Here is a 20,455-nt window from a genome sequence, read left to right on the forward strand (position 1 = left end):
TCCTTCCCTTCAGAACTTCTAGCATGCAGTACTCAACTGCACTGTGTGGGAAGTTAACATGCAGGATCCCAAAAATATCAGAGATGCTGGTCCATATCCATTTGGACTCCTGCATCTTAAGCAATCTGAGAAGGAGTGGGGCGGTCACAGGCTATGGATAACCAAAGCTTTTTTGTGCACTCCCAGTCAGAACAGCACACTATTTGTTCCAGCTTTCACCTGTGCCAGGTAACAAAGGATCAAAAAGCTACCTCCAACTTCCATATCCCAGTTTCTAACTATGACTAACCTCTACCTGGATGCTCTGAGAAAGTGAGCTCCATTTAAAATGAAATTATTTTCTTTTAATTTGTACGCAACTCCCCTTAATTCCTCCAGTATTCTTCTTTATTCCCTTTTCTCAATTGCTAACCAATGAACAATTCTTCTTGAAGTAACAAGACTTCTATTGTTGCTTGCCTACTTTCAGTATAATCTAGCTTTAAAAATTACTTTTTAATAGTACCTGTCCTGTATAAAAAATTACTCCGGTAGCCATTGTTTTTCAAAAAGAAACTGATTGGGACATCTTTATCCTTTCATAGTACCAGTGAAACAGAAGAAGCAGTATTAATAAAAGAACTGCAGCAACTGGTCAGCAAAATAACACAATTTGTGTGTTATTTGGGCAATAACAGAAACACACAATTTGCATGTTATTTGTTATCTGGGCACAATTTGTGCCCAGACTTCATTTTTACAGATAAAGGACAAGCTACAACCTTGTAAGTGCAAGTATTTCATTTCAGTATTTTTAACTAATAAAATTGAAGTAAATTTATTCAAATAAAACATCTGAACCTTAGTGTAACAAGCTGAATACAGTAGCAAAATGCCATAGAGACTACAGGCCAGCTGTTGCAAATTTCATCAATCACAGAACATCAATTACATCTCTAAATAAATCTGTTAAAATAATATTTCACAAGTCTAGATATGATTGAAGAGCTTAACATTTTGCTTGATTATTAGCATGCCCACAATTAGCAATGCAGAATGCCAGCTACAAAAAGCAAACAAGAAACCAAAACAGCAAACCCCTACAACTCTTCCTGGCCAAGCCGTAAAAACTAGCCAATGTAGGGTGAATAGTACAATTTCTTTTCCCCTGGCCTTCCCTGACAATCTGTCAAGCTCTTGTGGAGCAGAGTACATTTGCTCCAAAGCACTGAGTCTTCTGCACTTCCAGCTTGTTTAGAGAAAGCACAAAATAGCTTTATTCAAAAGAATATGATCAGTCCTTCAATTTTTGTTTACTTCTGCAGAGGCTGATGTTGCACAGTTTACTGGCCTATTTTGCAAAATTACTTTTTCAATTAAGATAATTAAGACTTACTTCTTCTATAATTAATCAGGAGTAAAATCAAAGCAATTTTTTTTAGACTAAAATACCGCAGATCTCTCTCAGAAATAAAGCGAAATGCTTTCAAAGCAGAAGATGATAGTAGATGGTGCTATTTTGCTTATTTCAAAAGGGCACACACCTGTTAAGCTAACAGGAACAACACATTTACACCTTTCAGGAAACCTGGCTTCATAACCTTAGGAAGTTTCATACAGAACTGCAGCCAGTGTATTCACTCTGGCTTCAAGACTCCCAAGTTTAGGAGACAGGCTGTGGATAACAAGCAGCCTTCCCTACACTCGAAATGGGAAGGAGAAAAAAAAAAAAAAAGGCAGTCAGCAAATTCTGTGATGGGTCCCTGAGCCCAAAAGTAATCACCAAAGAGTTTTCTGAACAAAAATATTTAAGTCATATTTTCAGCCAACTCTTCCTCTGTATCTAAGGAAAACAGTTAAACATTATTCAAGAGTCATCATTAAAACAGGAAGAGACTATACTACAAATGCAATTTTAAGACCTAATTACTTTCCAATCAGGTCTTCCAAAAGTCTTCGTAACAACAGGAGATATTTTAAGGATGCAAAAGTAGAATGTCACACATAACATAAATACTATTACAAAGACACAAAATATACCTATTAGCATAAAAATGTTATGCAACCAGGCTACAAGTCAAATCTGCTCCTGAAACAGCCCTGAATTTATTCTAGCAGAAAGGCCAGATTAATTCATTTACACTCCTAGACCTCAATTCTTTCATCCTTACAACTGACATGTAATTGTTACCTTCTTAGAATTACTACAGAAGATGTAAAAAAACCCCAAATTACAGCTTCTAGCCACAGTAAGTGTTTCATAATCTCTACCACGTGTCATTTTGCTCTCTGGAAGAAACTTCTTAAATATGAGGACACCATAGTCATCAAGTAGTCACCAAACAGCAAAGGTATTTGCCATTTATTTAGTTTTTCATGATTTAAATGGTCATCATTACATATTTGTCTCTCCACATAAATCCTTCTCCATGCAGGTGCATTAAAAGTGTTGACCATTAAAAGCTTGGAAAGGATAAAATGATGCAGTCAGTCAGGGTCCCTTAAGCAGAAGGTTCAACACTGAACATTTTAAGGAGAATGCTGTCTTTTTTTCTGTTTGAACTCTATCTACTTATGATCCTATAATTACAGACAGCTTAAGGGTGTCTATCAGTGATGTTCTCTTTCATGGATTACACTACTCTTCAGTAACATGTGGTGCACTTCACCCTGCACAGTGTTCTGGTCATTCCAGGCAGCACCCACTGCCTCCTTTGCCAGGGCCCATGTCAGAGCATTCCCAGAATACACACACAGCTGTGTGACCTTCCCCCTGTCCTCAACAGGCCTTATCTAATGGAACTGAAGAGATGTCATCACCTTACAGTGTCTCAGTACAAAGTCCTACACTGTGTTTGAATAGAACATTGCAAACTGCTGCCACTGCTTTACATCTCTCCACTGAGGCCTCAAGATGTATTCCTTGTAACAGAGTATCACAAAGATTCCACACACAATCTTCTGAAAACCTAAAATTGTAGAAAACCTAAACCTAAAATTGTAGAAAATCATTCTGCAACAGGAGCAGCTCTGCTTTGCTATGATTTTTTTTCTGCTTTTGACTGGATTGCATCTTTTTCATATTCTCTTCTGCCTGGATGGGTCTTGTCTATTCTGCTTTCTACTGCTTAAAGGCCATTTGGATAAATGCCTCCATTTAAATCCTAACATTCAGCTCAAAAGGCTCCTCTTTCAAAGCAGGCTTAGAAATTCTGTTTAGTGAGTGGCACATCTAGTTACCAGAATGCAGTTATCAAGAATACTCACAAAGTGGAAGAAATCCTTGAGCTGGTTCCAGAAAAAAAAAATTCATTAACCTTCTTTCCAATTGTCCCCAGTACAGGGAACATAAACATATTTTGGCTAATATGATTAGCAGTTTTCCATTAGTAACCCAGACAACACTGTGAGAACTTCTGGACTGTGCCCAAGAACCTGTGGCATATCACAAGATCTGTCTGGGAGATTTTTCTCACCAACAGGTTCCAAAATTATAAGCAATTCTCAAAGCAGCTTAAAAATCATGGAAGGCAACAAATGCATTTTAAATGGTCTTTCCAAAACGCTGTTTTTACCTACCCATGGCATTAGCAAGGACCTGAAATTCATCCATTTAAGGGAAGCTGTTAACTTTCCACACCACAGCAGCTGTACCACAGCAAGTCACGTGTCTGGAATGGAAGTGTTCAGTCTTCTGCGTGCAGCTGTAGCCACCCACCCACAGCACTACCAACCACTCCACTCTCAGGCTGGCTAGTGGAAGAGCTCCAGGCAGCATTGGGAGCAAGCTCTTTCTACAGCCAGGTTCTGACTTCGTGCTTTTTGTAACCCGTTCATCAAACCTCTAAACAGAGGAAAACCAAATGTCAGAAGAGAGAAGAAAATGCACAAGTTTGACTTCAATCAAGCAAAGGAAATTTCATCACCTATGATCTTGCCAGTTAATGCATCCTCAAAGCAGCTTGCATGCATGCAATTCCTTAGTTTATGTTTGGGCAATTACCACTTATTCCTCAAAGCCAGGCAGCTGCCAGAACTGGTTTTAAGAGCCACAACTAAAGGAGCTGTCTGGGGCCTCAGAGGCCCATTAGCCTAACCAGAACATCAGGGCAAGTCACCTAGTGCATGAGAAAAGTAGAACTCTACACACTAATCTTTGTCCAGGATCAGAGCAACCTGACATTTGTTTTATTCACCACAGTCCTCCCACTTGCCTCACTGGAAGGCTACACCTACAGCACGGAAGTAGAGCAAAAGGTGGCTAATCTATCCCCTAGTCTGGCAAAAGGATGAACACATCAATCACACGAAAAGGAGAGTTCTGAACAGTTTGCTGGCATCTCTTCTTTATATTTCATTGAGAGAGACACAGTGATTTAAAGCATGCATGCTGCACACAGCAGTGGGGCACAGGTTCTAACCCCCAGTTATTTTCCCATCTCCAATCCCACAGCACGGACTTCACACTTGGCAGGTGAACAGGTCTGGGGAGAGCGGGTTAACGTGACATGCTCATGAACTAAAGCTTTAAGAAATCTATTTAATGCATTTATCCAACGATAAACATGAGCAAGAAAAGCCCCTTTTGCTATGGACAAAGTTAGCACTTACTTTAATCAATAGTTTGAACACAGCTTCCAATGCCAACAAGCAAATGAGGCAATGGAAATAAATAATAAATTATAAAGATTTATATATTATTTATATATATAGGTTTATATATTTTATGTATTTATTATATAAATAATAAATTATTATACATGAATAAAGTAAAATATCTTTCTTTACTGTTTCCCACGCAGTATGTAGGATGCTTTTATTGTGCAGCTAAACACCACCAATGTTAATGGTATTTTTAGCATTTAAACACTACCAAGGTCCATTTAGCATTTTTGGTTTTCCCAGCACTTACTCATAGCTGTTTCATTAGCAACTGGAGTAGATGAAATCTGAGCCACTTGTCCTGAAATGCTTCATAGACTAGCTATAAAGGACATTTGGGGCACAAGTTTTGGGATTGTGCCATTCACCCATGATTTGCTGATATCACCTGTGGTGTTGATGATGACTGCCAGACCATTGTGCTGCATTAACATCACACAGACTTCTTATCTCTTATCTCTTCCTCAAGTGATTTACTAGATCTTCTTAGGGCACATAGGTATGAAACCTTTTGCACAGCCTTAGGTTCAGCAAGGAAGATTTTTAGAGGACAGGAACAAGAAACATAAATCTGAGGAGGATTTCTTCTCCCCTTGTTTCTTTCGAATGTTAATATAGTAAGTCTGATCATCCTTTAGCTTCCCCTACCTCTGCTAGGGCTTATTTACACCATCACTGTGCCAAAAAAACCCCACACACAAACCTTCTTCCACTCACAATCATGACAGCCACACCTTCTCTAGGTTCATGAAGAAGTTTGGTTTGAATTTGCCTTGACTTTTACACTAATGATGTGTGAAAAAGAAAACTGAGGTGCAAGCAACAAGCAGCTCTGCTCTTCTCCATGCTGACGTGACAGCATAGTTCATGGAGAAAGGTTCTACCCAGTCTAAAGTTCTAAAGTCCTTCTAAGTCTAGAAGAGAATTCAGAGACACCTTGAAAATGTTTTAGTGCTTCAATCTAATTCAATGATGTTTTTTCTTCCCACACCACCACCTCAAGCAGCACATTTTAACTTCTCCCTTTACACACATTTATACTCGCTGGCCAATAAACAAAATAAAAGTTGCTGAAATGCTCCTACATGCCTGAAACAGTAAGATAAACCTGAAGTAGTGTGGGCCCCTAAAACAGTCAACAACCAGCAGTGAAGACTTCCACAGGAATCTTAACTCAATCTGATCTGCAGTGCCATTCCCTTCCCAAAAGGATGGTGGGAAGTCAGTTCATAAGGTGCAGTCACCGTCTTTAAACCAGCCAGCTAATAAATTAATTTTTCCTTGCTGGTGAATCAAAAAAGCAGGACACTTGTCACTTTCACTGATTATTTTCCCCGCAGATAAAAAGTACAATCTATTAAGAAGGGAGCAACCATCAAGAGAAGAAAAGAGAACTTTGCCTTTTGCTCAGAAACTCCTGGCACAGGAGTATCAGCTATTGCTTATTTCTTAAGCATGTGAAATGGAACCAAAGGAACTGAGGTAATATATCTGAAATTTTAGCCACTGGATTAAAACTGACTACATCATGCTCAGAATTACTCAAAAACTTAGGAGATGTAACAAGATTAGACTGATTTTCAAAGGTGCTCCCACTGCACCCAGTGAAGGTGGTGTTCAGAGTGGGCTGTTTACCTGCCCTGGGCTGCACAAGCTCTGCTGCAGCCACACAGCTGAGCCCAGGAGCTAACTTGCTCATCTCTGTACAAAACTGCTGTTTCACAACAAAAGTAGCAAAAAGTCCCTGAAGTCCTCAATTATATTCCAAAAGAGTATTTAAGCTGCTAAATCACTCAGGCACTTTCAAAAGATTTCCTCAAGTTTGCAAATCTAATTGCTCATCTAAGCTCAATTCCGCTCAATTTTAAAAATCAGCTAAATTGGTGCTAATGCTGATGACACTAAAAATGCCCTTAAAATCATTTAAGGTTAATTTGATAATTTACCAACATAAAGGTTAAGCTGACTAAAGGTGTTTTTTTAAATACAGAATTTTATAGAATTTTATTGGCTTGGCTATAATGGTAGGAAAATAGCTTATTCAAACTTCTCTAATACTGACAAGCTCATAACTTTACTTCACATAATTCTTCTCTAGATTAAAAAAAAAAAAGTAATAGAGGAAAATTACACCAATAAATACAGTTTTTGTTCTAACACAGATACTTGCATTTTCGAGGATATTTAGCAAAGCGATCACCAGAAGGGAAAAAGCACTCTTCTTTCCCCAACTTAAATCATCTTTCTTGTAAGGAGTAACTCTCTTGTATAAAAAAATGCTGCTGTGAATAGGTCTAGACTTTACACAGCCATGGGTCACTAATTTAATTAGATTTCAAAGCAACTATTCTACCTTTACACTGAATACAATACTTCCTGTACCCTCCCTCATACTAAAAGGAATAAAACAATCCGCCAGAGGTTTACACCTCAATGCATGAGGAAACAACAACAAAGTGTACACACAATACCTTGAGTTACAGATGGGGATTATATTGTTCCACTTATTAGGGAAACCTTAACTACCTGCTAAATTGGTATTTTTAGCAAGGAAAACAGAAGCTTTTCTCCTTTCTGGTGAGAAGGAATTCTGTTTGACCTGCTCTGCTCAGAAGATAACTGCCACCATCCAATCCCAGTAACTTTCCCTACTAAATATGAGCTTTTGCACATACTAAAAACACAAAACAAGCCTCTCTGTATGAATAAAATAAATTTTAACAGTGAACTTTACTGGTAACAGTAGAAGTCCTTGCCTTCTATAAGAAAACAGTTGGGCTTGTAGGGTTTTGCTTCGGGGCAAATAGTAGGGTAGAGTGAGGATAGGAGTCTGTGGTGGATCAGCATTTGGTCTTTTGAGCTTTGCTCCTTCCAAACAAAACTGCAGCCCCAGTTTCCACAGGGTTCTTGTATCACATGTGTTACCATACATTTCTGACTCCACAAGGTTACTGCTTTCGTGATTTGAGTGATCTGAAGCTGCATGGATTAATTACCTGAGGAGATTGGGGGTTTTGCCCTCACCAAAAGCCACAAGGAAACCACAAGAAACCAAGTTCATATTCTCCTCCAGGAGCTCATGTAGCACTTCAAAGAATTACACAAGACAGGAGCTTTCACTGGAAGTGAAAGCACACTATAATAGACAGGATCATTTGCTTCCAGTTTCACCATATATAAATGACATGAAAATACCTATTATTTCACACTATCATACTGCTACACATTTCTGCTATTATTCAGCAGCACACATGTAAAGGAGAACCATGCTACAAAAACTCTGTGAACAGCCTATGCAAATAACTTTGCTACTGTTAACAACAGTCCAACTTCACCTTACTCTGCTGAACAGGATGCTAATTCAGCCTTGGTCTGACTGTAACACACAAGTACATAACTTTTCTTACTCTACTCTTCCACATGAAAACAAGATGCCAGCTTGCATCACACAGGATGAGCAGGAGCAGTTGCCAGGCTATAATCACTGATTCTTCTGGATCCCAGTATAAATGAAGCACTTATGACATTGATTCCCTAAGCTGACAATAAATGCAGTTCTTCTGCAGGCAGCTATAGGCTACTCCTCCCTTACATGCTGTGTACACAATGAGAAAAGAGGATTTTGTGAGGAGTGAATATGAAGATGCTAGCACCAAAATTTCTGGCAAGTCCAGAGCTTGTATTTTGTGAACAGCATTCCTCCTCTCTGTATGGCAAATCAGCAGCAGTAAAAGAAGAAACACACCATAACCTATTCCTACAGTGCAGTATTTCTGGAAATATAATGGCTACTAGGACACAACACTTGATGCACAAATGAAGCTGAAACTATAATTGTCTCTTTACTCTCTCCTTGTAGCTAGTGGTAATGGTAATGACATAAAAGTGGAACAATTACAGAATGTATGAAAACAGGTTTCTAAACATTCATTCCTATTTCTGATCTCAAGTCATCTTTCTGATCTCATGACAAAACTACTGGGCCACAATACTAATTTATCATTGTATAATGGAAATGGAAAGTCAGTTAATTTACCATATCCAGTAATTCGTTATAAAGTAAGAATTTTAAAGAAAGCTGTTTCACAGCTTCTATGAATTTCAGTCTATGGGTTCAGTTATCTTAAAGTCAGTGCTGTGATGAAAAATCAGACTGTCATGGTATGAAATCTTGAAAAAAATAAGCAGATATTTGAATGTAATTTAAAAATTCCCACGACAGAGAGGTCTGGTGATCCATGAAATGTCTAAACCACAGACACAAACATATTGCATACTCTCACATGAACATGAAAAGAAAGGGGTAAATGAAAGCAAACAAATAACATACAAAGATGAGCTTATTTTAATCTGGTTATAAATAAAAACTACACGGGCAAAATTGTACCCCCAAAAGCTAGAAAGCAAATCACAACAAGTGAAAAGAGTTTAGTGGGGAAAAAAGATCACAGGCAGGAACACCAATGATGAAAAATGGACATGAAAGGAAACGGAATTATCTCTTTTCAAATGCAGCATTCTTTTCTAGTCACAGAAGACAGACATTCATTTCATTGCAAGAAGTTTAAATGAACAAACAGGAAGGCACAGCTAAGTGTAACTAAGGAGTTAACAGAAGTCTGGAGAGTGGGGTCCCTATCCTAATTAGGAACACAGCAAATAAAAAACAATTATTATGTTATCTTCAATTATGGTCACTTCAGCTTTACAAAGTGGTAAGCTATAAGAACAAACACTGAGGTGAACTAAGTATTAATTAGGAGACAGAGGACAGAGCTCTCATCCAGTTACAGGAAAATATCCCCTTGGCACCAGGATACAACAGGGAAGAAGGAAGGAGATACAGGAGTCAGAGAGACAACTCAGCACTGTTTTATTCCCAAAGAAAGTACCATCTTGAGACACTTGAGGATGCCCCAAAAGCCAGCACTGGGGACCTGAGGCACATGCACACAGAGCCCCTTGACACTCAAGAGAGCTGTAGCTGGGACTAGAGAAACTGTCAGACCTGTGGCATTTAACAGGAAAATGAAAGCTGTCCATGCCATATCCCTCCTTTTACCTTCTTCTACCTCATAGCTCTGTGCTATGAACAGTGAACAGTGCTGGCTCAAAACCATACTTGCCACATGACCAGATTCCTGGCTACTTCTATCTACAACAGTGGCAAACATAATTTTACTGCCTTTTCTTATTGTTTTTAAAACCACAGAGCTGCTTTATCTCCAACCTAGCAGAAGTTCACATGGAGAGGGCTGACTAATTTGAACTGATTGCAGACAAGTTGGTACAAGCATTACTGAGTAGCACAGACCAGGGACCACCAGAGAGTGATGAGCTTGGTAGTAAACTCTGATTTATTCCCAACACATGGAAGAATGTGTCAGCAAAGACTCTCAAAGTGAAGCACGCTAATTAGTTAAGCCTACTCAAGTTTTGTGGGTATTTTAAAATTAACAGGGTTGAGTAAATTAGGGCAAGCAGACAAAAGGCCCACATCCTTAAATGCACATTGTGGGTATGCTGTGAATTGTCTTTGCTGATCTGGATCTAAATGGATTTCAAGGTCTAATAATGAATCAATGAGTTGAATACTGCTTCCCAGATTCCTATCTGTGATTAGGCTCTTATAACAACAGGGATTCAAGGAGTGTCTTGCACTGCATTATTAGACCAGAGCTGGTATTAAAGAACTTTCAAACTGAAATTATGTGAATATTGACTCACCACAGCACGAACCATAAAGCTGAGTCCTGCCATTGTCTTTTTTACATCTCCATGTAATCATATGCAAATTAAACCAAGAACAGTAAAAGCAAAATAATAAAGCATGATGGGCATCAAATTTGCTATTATCTTTTAGGGTACATAATTCTAGGAGATGGATGAAGCACCTTACAGTTAGCAAGAAACTTGTGATGAGAAGAGAAATACTTTTGCCTCCAAAACATTTAATAATATCTAAAAGTAATGTTAACATACCTCCTTCATTGCTCTTTTTTTCCAACTGTGCCACTTGTATCACTTCAGCAGCAGCATCCCTTACCACCAAGTCTTCATTCTGCAGCAGTAGAATCACACATTTCCACAGACCCAGGGTATCAGACAGTCCTATATTTATTTGTGGAGAAAAATTAGAGTTCTATTTCTTAAATGCATTCAAAGAAGTTAGAAAGCTCTGTTTCCACACCTAAACACAAGACATCAAAAGGCATTGGCAAACCACCAAGAAATAGACTAGCAATACAACCAAAGTATTTTTCTGTGAACCTTATCTAGGTGGCAGACTCAGCTTGGTTTAAACAGTGGGCAACAGATAAGAGAATAGGCCTCTCTGTCAGGGTTCAACTTTAGTCATGTGTGCTCTCCATTTTCTACAACTTCTAGGAGTGCAGAATTCCTGTTCGGCAACTTCAAAAATTCTGCGGTTGGAGATTGATCACTGATCAACACGCTGATCATGGATTTGCTGCTGCATCTGCCGGGAGCAGAGGCTGCCAAACAAAGCTTTCCTCAGATACTGCCAGTAGTGCTAAACAAAAGTGCCATTCCCTGCTGGAAACAGCAACTGACCACACCTTCCAGGGATCTACCTGTCACCTCCTTTTCCCACATCCATCTGTCCCCAGCACTCACCAGCATGCCCTGCCAGCCTTACACCCACACTCTGTTGGAAACAAGTTCAATCCATGGCGTGATTACACAGCTAGAACTAACCCGAGAGAAGTGCCAAGAGGGAGGTGCTGACCTGCTAATGCCCAAGCAGGCAGACAGCATACACCACCCCAGTGGCAATCCACACCTCACAAGCCATGCTTCCCTTGCAGACCCTCGTGCCACTTACTGCTGCCACACCATGCAAGACTAGCTCAGGTCACACTAGCTCAAGTCTGTACTCCTAGGTTTGCTGGGGTACTTTTCAGCTCACTTTTCAGGTCTTGTTGAACATCCTCATTAAAGCTTTAAGATGGAGCCAGCTGTGAGATATTACTTTCTGGTGACCACAGACAACACAAAAGTTGCGTTTCATTGCTGGTTTTTTCTGCCATGTTTTCAGCAGGTTTGTCAGAGATTTGTATCACAAGGCTAGCCAGACAAATACATAGCTGTATTTCACAGCTTGGCCAAAGTAAATTGCTCTAGGCTTTACTACACAGGCAGAAGAAGCATTCCTGTATTACCTGTAACTTCCCTATGTGGCAATAGCATGAAGTATAATTACTTCATAAAGAAGTTGCTTTTTTTCCCTAGCATGACACACTCAATAATATTATACTGGTAAAGCTAGGGCAGAATAATTATTCCTCTAGAGATTCAATATTCAGATTTCCTACCTAAACAAGTTTCTATTGTATCTCCAGAAGCAGTGGAAGTTTACAAAGGGAATTTGCATAAAGACCTTTTCTGAACCCTCAAGCAGCTTGATGAAGAGATGATGGGGTCACCCAGAACACACAAACTGGCATTCACTCTCTTTCTCTTAGGAACATAGTAATGGAAGCTGTTGGGACTGACTACAACTCCATCTCATACAACCACAGTTTCCTTTAACTCCTACTTTTTACTATATGTGGTCAAACAAGCTGATGCAGAAGAAGGCACAGAAGTCACAGCTGTTTACATGCACACAAACCCTTCAAGAGAATTATCCTGGGTTTATATTACTACAACTAATCACCAGCCCATGCCCTTGATTTGCCGAACTCCTCACTGCAGTACTGACAGTTTCACAGTTGTGAAGATCCCCAGATTGACAATTCTAGGTACTATGAAGGGTTAACTCCGCATCTTTCTTCCCCTGGACCAATTTTCAGAGCAAAGAGCTAATTCAGATGGTTTGCCCACTGAGGCCTTGGGGCTCTATTTTCTGGGCTGTTTGGGGAGCATTTATTTTTGTTTACTTTCTGTTTTCATTTGTTTTGTTAGGATTTTACATAGGATACAAACTGCTCTATGTTTTATTTCAGACCTTCACATCTGCCTGACTAGAAAGCATGGAAATCAGCAACTGTTTTGACAAGATCAAAGAGGAAACTGTTGTCCATCATCTATGGACCACATCCAAATAACAACAGATGAGTAGCACAGCATTTGGGAGGTTTTCACTCCAATACTTCCACTGTCTTCATTTGACATAAAATGGTAATGATGTCTGTATTATGAAGAGCTTAATCTAGATAGTGAAGGTTAAGATTTCCAGAGCTGATACTATAAACACTTTATAGTGCAATGTCTACCTCATATAGATTTAGCTCTGGTGAATGTTACCAATACCTCTTAAAAGGTACATCTCAAAATAATAGCTAATTTTTCCCAAAACCACTATCTACAGATTAAGAAATATACCGTTCTTTTTGTACAAGAGATATTTGCATCCAGGCCACATGGATGGAGTGAATCTACTTAAACTAAAAACATTTACATAACTGCACTGGAATGACATATCATGGAGTTAAAAGTATCTAAAACTGTCTCTCCTGTTCAGGATGCAAAAGAATTTCTTTATCATCTAGTACTACCTACTCTTGCATATCTCCTGGCTCTTTAGTCACAAAATCCCCACATTTTCTATTCACCGAAGGTGCAGGGGGGGAAGCTAAAAGAAATCACCATCTATTCTCCAGAACAAACAGTTTCACTTAGCTTTGCCTCTGAGTCACTAATGTACTGTTGAATAAGGCCATGTAGGTTTTTTTTTGTTCTCCTTCTTTCTTTGTTTTCTAAAGAAACAGTCTAATGTTAACTTCACACAAAAATCCTTATACCTGGAGATATAATGTGATTCAATGATCAATCATTCTTATAGTAGATCGTGTCTCTCATTTCTAGACCAAAGACCTTCATTACAACATCGAGCCAGCACAGCTTTGTGGCATTCCCAGTGTTAATCTAAACTAAACTATGTCCAGCTCACAGAAAGATTCAAGCCACAGAACAATTGCAAGCCAGTAATTCTGTACACCAGTGTATAGTGACCTGGAGATGTAACAACATCTCATGTGCCCCTTCTGTTGAGTTATTGCCAGAGGCTGGGCACGTGTGCTTTTTCTACCAGAATTTAAATAAATCTATATGTTTAGTAGCGAAATCCTATTAAAAATTTCAAAAGAACCCTGTTTGTTGTAAGTATGTTTTGACTATGCATACACATACATTTGAAATCATGTACTAATGGATTTCATCAAAAAAGATCCAGAAAATTAGTTTCGAGCTACTTACCAAGAACAAGCTTCTCACTGCTCAGAAGGAACGATGTTATACTTTTAAGAACTTCAGCAGCTGCTAACAGCATCTCTGTCTCTTGCTCATCTCCACAAAAATACACTATCAGCTGAACCCATTTTTTCAAGACTTCTTCTGAAATCTGAAGGCACAGAACATGTGAGAAGCATGCTGTACCTCTTACCATCACATTGAACTATGTCCTGCCTAAGGGATGCTGCTCATTAGTAAATGCCCAGTTTTTTCAAAGTGGTGAAACCTACATGAACATTTAAAAGCTGGGAAATTTTCTTTTAGTTAGAGCACTATTCACAGGCAAGTCTTTGACTCTGTCCCTTCACAGCAGAGTCACCAATTACCACACAAGTCAAAGCGTATTTTTGTGTTCTCAGTCCTTCCACACATGTAAGCCAAGGACAAATACACTGGTCCGTTGCTGAATTTCAGAGTGTTCCTCTCTGCCCATCCCTCCAGCCTTCTGAAGGGCTGCAGAGCCCTCTGGGGTACCATCCACTGCTCCCAGCTTTGTGCTGTCAGTGAACTTGCTGAGGAGGCACCTGCCCCTTCACCCAAGTCATTGATGAAGTTAAACAACTTGATGAAGTTAAACTGGGCCCAGTATTCACCCTTGGGACACCACTAGTGACAGGGCTCCAACTAGACCCTGTGACACTGCTTATCACCCTCGGGGATGTGCCATTCACCACTTCTCAACCCATGTCATTAACTGAGGAATTAATGAAACCTCAGTCATGCTCTGCCTCATTTTGCCTGGTACAGGGCCATGTATCTGCACTCACAAAGGGACACAGCCAGAGCATGTCCTACAGATTCTATAACAGGTGAAAACAAAAAATAAAAATCTCCCAAGATGTTAGAATGACTGAAATTTCAAGCAGACACATGGACTGTATGTAGAAAGATAGAACTTAACTTTTACCTCATCTTAAGAACTTGTTACCTCAGAGAAAATCCCTTCCACGGATGTAAATACTGAATGCAAGCTCAAAGAAAGACTTTAGATGGAAATCTGATGTACCTGGTCTTTCCCAAAGCCAAAAGCTCTCTCTCTAGGTATATCTTAGATCACCCATGATTTATATGCTTATTAGAGAAAGCTGTTGCAGCATTTTTATTTAAGATTTTTACAGCATTTTTCATTAATTCTACTTTGTTAACTTTAAGTACTCACACTATGCCCTTCCTTTAACTAAAAAGATTTAATATCATAATTCATGCTCCTCAATTCTTGTGTGCAAATCTGATTTTATATTTTTTATAATGAGACATGGTTATTAGCATATAGTAAGAAACCATTCTGCTGCTCATTCTATGAAAAATAATAGCTTTGTAAGGAAAATAATCTTCCTTTTAAAATGGATCATGAGAGTTTTGTTTGTTTTAAAATATCTACTAAGTGGATTTGAAAATATTTTTTAAAACGTCTAGCACTAAAGCTGCTTTTGCACTGCTCTACACATACATATGTGACATCACAGACTGACAATTTAAAATCAAAAGAAATCTGAGCTGGCTGGGAACTGCACTCAACCACTGCTTCAGCTTCGTGCCTTCCCACCCGACGTGCTCTCCTGTGGGCTCTCCAAAAATCAAGAAACCACAACAAAGCTGCACTTCAGTAAATGGGCTGGATTCCAAACAAGGATTAAACACCACAGGCATTTCCCTTTCTACATTATAGTGACCGTTTTGGATGAGCTCAGAGGCTGAAATTACTCCATCAAAAATATTTATGCATGTATTTAACCTGAAATTACTTTGAGAGGGATGTACTGAGATGATATTCATGGCTGTGTCATTTCAGAACATGGCAGCGTATTCAGAGAGGAAGACATAATGATGAATGTCAAAAATTATGAATGGACACAAGAAAACACAAGCTTAGGGCTTGGATCTGAAAGAAGACACATGACTGCAATCAGTAAAAACTCCAGGATTACAAAACTGTTAACCAACTCTATTTCCCTTACCTGCTGATGGCTCTGCAAAAGGTGGATAATCAATTTGGAGGCAAATTTGAGAGCTATGGTTTGACCTTCAGAGCTGAGAAAAAAAGGCAAAGGACATATCAAAAAGCCAGCTATTTCTGTCATTTCATCTCTAGAAGAAAACCAGCCAGCTCTTAATTATTTCTGATGATCATCAATGGATATTTTTCAAACTGAGCACTTGAAGCTTTTACATTAGAGATCTAGATGTTAGCTAAGTTCTCAGCTGACATGCAAATAAAACATGCCCTTACTTTCACTTCTCTCCTGTTTACTTTTTATTTACATGCTTCTCATAGAACAACACATTTGAAAATGGAACCCGAGTCAAATGAACCAGACATTATTTTAAATTGTGAACAAATGCATCTCTTGAAGCTGGTGTTTAGCTGCAGGAATATCTCTTCTACAGCTGCTAAGCAAGATCTAAGGATATGGCTCTAGGCACTGTGGCTTCTGAAGCCTATTCCCACCATGGGGAATGGCAACACCCGAGCAGCAAGGCCTGTTATTCCAGCCACTTCCCTCTAACAGCACCAGTCAGTGTTATTTTACCACCAGTACCTTACTTCATCCCAGAAATCACCACTCCCATCATCATCATTTGAACTTGAACAATTTAGTGCAAATCAGCAGCAAATATGAACAGCTATAAAATGTGGTTCTACACTCTATATTCAATGTTTGTAACACTGGACTGTAATGTTTGCATGGCTTAAAAAAGTATCAGAAACAGGATATCATACCTTTAGTCTGGACACTGTAAGCCTGTTTGTGCATGCCATTATGAATGCATGGGCACAGCTTCTAATTCAGTAGGACCTACAATCTGGCTCCAGATTTTCAGTGCTTTCTGCTGATTTTACAGTCTCTATAAGGAGTGCAAACCCTCAGGATTAGGATTAACCATTTCTGCCAATCCAGCAAGTTAAATGAGATCTGTCATTCTTTCTACAAACCATCTGCCCATAAACCAGGATACGAGGGATGGCAGATTCACAGCAAATGAGTGTAGGGCTGGATCATTAATACTCATTGTTAATTCTACAGTAACGTTTTCCAATTACCATTCAGGAAGAACCATGCCCACTGGCTATCACTGGACAGCCAAAGTAACTTCTTGTTTCAGGAACTGTACAACTGGACATTTACAGGGTGCTAGTATGACTTGTGGGCCTTCTGAATAATTCAGATAAAAGTCTTACTTCTCTGAAAAATTCTCATGAATCCACTTTATTCAAATAAACCACACTCTCTTTTCTGAAACACAGATTTTTTAAATGAAAGTGCAGTCCCAAACGAATATATTAATGTTCAGTGTCGGAAGTGTTTAAAATGTAAGTATTTCAACATGCATGACAGACTATACCTGCTGGAGATATCTGCAAGGTTTAAACTCCAGGTTAAGAGCTCATTTGGATTCATTTTTATAGAGCATTCAGTCTTTGGAAGCAAATTTTCGAGATCCATATTATAAAGAATTTCCAGCACCTGCAGACACAATTCACAAACAAACAATTTACAGACAGTCTCAAGAGGAATGTGCACATTTGAGATCAATAAAACACCAACTTAAGCTCCACTCCAAGAACAAAAGGATTCTCTCTGGACAGTTCTAAGAAAGGAAGGAGGAAGTTCTTGCTTTTACACAAGAACATCTGTTACAAAATTACTGCACAGCTCCTGTTCAGTGCAAAAAAAACTCCAACTACTCACCTACTATTTAAAAAACATAATGCACATTTGAAATATATTTTTGAAAATTGCAAATATGATCTAAAAATTAAAAACATAATTTACTGAAAACATACAAAATGTCAATTAAAAACACCCTCTTACCTTGCAAAAACACTGGGGATTTGTTTCCTTCAGAGCCATTGTGAGAAGAGTGTCTTCCAAATCAGTGGGTAAACATAATACACCTCCTCTTCCTTCTGCAATCTGCTTGGAATTTCTTTGTTTCAGGCACAGCAGTATTGCTTCCAATGCCAGCAGACGCACTTCATGGAACTCACAGTGCAGGAGATGAGCTACTGACAGTGAGGGCTTGGCCATTTCCTTTGCAGCAGCTGAACCACAGCTCTGGATGTCAGGATCTGCAGCCACTGACAGCACTGATATTACAAGTTTGGTGATGCTCTGGAGATATTGTATCAGTCCTGGTACTGCAGATGAGTAGGGAATACCAGACACCAATTCAGAATCTGAAATGACTCTTTTCATCGCTTCCCAAAAGTCAAGCAATTGCATTCCTGCAATGAGAGTAGCACTCAGTAAAGTGAACAAATAGATGATGTTGCCATCTGCTCCAGATCGTGAAGCTGACAAATATCAGGTATGCAAAAGGTATCATAAGGTAAACTCAGGCATGAAATGAAAATCACAGTTCTCCTTCATTTTAAACTGATTCCAAATTATAAAAAGCTTTGCTAGATATCACATGTATTCATATTTAAATCAAAAGACACGAGGACACAAAGTTTCCTGAGAGCTATGATTGTTCAACACATGAGTTGAAAGTCTCAAACAACTTAAAAAATGTTACAGTACCTTGCAGACTGCCTGCAATCCTCACCAATTACATTTGTTTGGTAAGTATTTCTTTCAACCAAGCTAGTATTATAATATTGCAAATTGTACAAGCCTACCATTTCTGCCATTGCATTAAGTGATTAACAGAAATAAACTATTTCATAAATGTGGGAAAAAATGTGGATAGTTAGCTCTAAAATCAGAGACCAGACGGAACATAGTGCTGCCTGTCAGACTACTCAGCTGCAACTGAAATCAGGAGAAATTATGACAGAGGCCATTCTGATGACATTGAAAATCTCATGCCTTCATTGTTTTAGTCAGAAAAAATTAGTATTAAGAAGATGCCCCTTCAAGATAAACAGACCTGTCCTGTATCAGTGTAAAGAGTTTACTTATTTAAAAATCCAGGATACTTTTCCTATTCTTATTTATTTTGAACAGTTAACATAGGTAAGAAAACAAAAGAGCTGCACTGTAACCCCTCTTATGTATCAGCCCAGGAACTGTGACATGTCAGCCATTTACACTGGTGCACCCTTGCCCACATGGCCCAGCACAGCCTGGGAACCTTCTTTAGTGCTTGGCCACCTCCTGGAGCGAACAAAGAGGCCACTGCCATCTGTGATACCAGAGGGTTTCAGGCTTTAGGAGAGCTGGCAACGTAGACACAAAATAAAGAAAAAAGTCATCAATGGTCCTATTTCACACCCACACAGACTGAAATATTCATGTGCCTTGAGTTCAACCTTCTCCATCATCAGCAGGAATAAACCATTTTATAATATTGAAATAATTTTGCCCAGTTCTGTGTCTGTATGGCTTGTACCACAAGAAAATGAATATGCTATACTCCACAAAATTCAAATGTAAGCAGGGGGAAATCACAAAAGAACAGAGAACAGTGCCACTAGTGCTAAGGGATGTAGGAAGTTTTTGGTTTTTTTAAAGGTAAAAATGCTCTAAAGGCAAATACAAGATTAAACAAACTTACATTTCTCCAGTATCTGCAAGAAGACAATTAATTGTCATGTAACTTTGCTATTTATAATTAAACACTGAGCACTGCTAAAAGCCTGTCCAAATAGCCCTACTAAACTCCTGAATTTGACATGAAGCCACAGCACAAATATAGATTCATTCTGTTGTCCATAAAGACATTTCCCTAAGCCTTCTATTTACAGTTAAATATCCTGCCCTTTCATATTCAGATTCTTCTAAAGCCATCTTAATTTGTTTGACATTTACACAGAAAGTTGACATGGTTGTACACTGTCTAGCACATAAGACAGAATCATTTCTGAGTAATTCTGGACACGCTTCAAAGAAATGTAGTATTTGTAAAAAATTTTCAGTCATATTGCCCAACCGCTAGCTCTGTCATTCACATTTTCGCTAGTTTCTTTTCTGAAGGGACTTGATGCAGTCAGAGGAACTCCAGTATCAGTGGAAAGCCATCTCACAGCATTATCCTCTACAGGACACAGCTGACTTCCGTCTCACAGCAATGCAAACCTGTATCTTTTATTTGCTACATTTCTAAACCCCCCTTCAAACACACTGCTTTTACACACTGGCATCACAGCATAAAACCAGCATTAACGCCCATGTCACACGACACGTATCCAACTGCCAGAATTCCTTAATTTCTGAACTGTCTGGTTGCCTTGGAGAGGGATTAGGCCTTCGTCTCAGTTATTACACAGCCTGAGTCCACAGACAGCAGTTTAACAACAGAAATAATCCCAGGCAGCTGAAAGAAAAAGGTTCAAGGTCAAACACCTCTGTTCAAGAAGAGAAACAGCTTCAGTTTCGGAGCACTGCACCCTCTCCGGTCCCTGCCTGCTCCCCTCCTCAGCTGCCTTTCAGCAACACACACACCCCCTGGCTCAGCTCCTCAAACCAAGGCTGGATTTGTAAGCATACTGCAGGAGAAATGCTTTCATCTCCTGTCCACGTTGCTTTATGCTGAGGTAAGCTACATGCAAGCAGTAATGGGAAAGCTGACAGGATGGAAGGGTCAAAGCTCCAGAGCAGGGAAAGGGAGAGTA

The 20,455-nt window shown here is 39.1% G+C and overlaps 1 protein-coding gene across 2 annotated transcripts in view; it reads right to left on the reverse strand.

The window, feature by feature from the left end:
• THADA (THADA armadillo repeat containing) overlaps nucleotides 1-20,455 on the reverse strand; it is a 154,371-nt gene that overhangs the window by 19,479 nt on the left and 114,437 nt on the right. For both annotated transcript variants that reach the window (XM_041477307.1, XM_041477306.1), the window contains exons 32-36: nucleotides 17,712-18,124; nucleotides 17,242-17,363; nucleotides 15,855-15,927; nucleotides 13,861-14,005; nucleotides 10,624-10,752 (exon numbers count right to left, since the gene is read on the reverse strand). In XM_041477307.1, coding sequence (XP_041333241.1) covers nucleotides 10,624-10,752; nucleotides 13,861-14,005; nucleotides 15,855-15,927; nucleotides 17,242-17,363; nucleotides 17,712-18,124 — 882 coding nt within the window. The remainder of the gene's footprint in view (nucleotides 1-10,623; nucleotides 10,753-13,860; nucleotides 14,006-15,854; nucleotides 15,928-17,241; nucleotides 17,364-17,711; nucleotides 18,125-20,455) is intronic.

This window comes from Pyrgilauda ruficollis, unplaced genomic scaffold (genome assembly GCF_017590135.1).
Source record: "Pyrgilauda ruficollis isolate IOZ18807 unplaced genomic scaffold, ASM1759013v1 scaffold4, whole genome shotgun sequence".
NCBI classification, from domain to species: domain Eukaryota; kingdom Metazoa; phylum Chordata; class Aves; order Passeriformes; family Passeridae; genus Pyrgilauda; species Pyrgilauda ruficollis.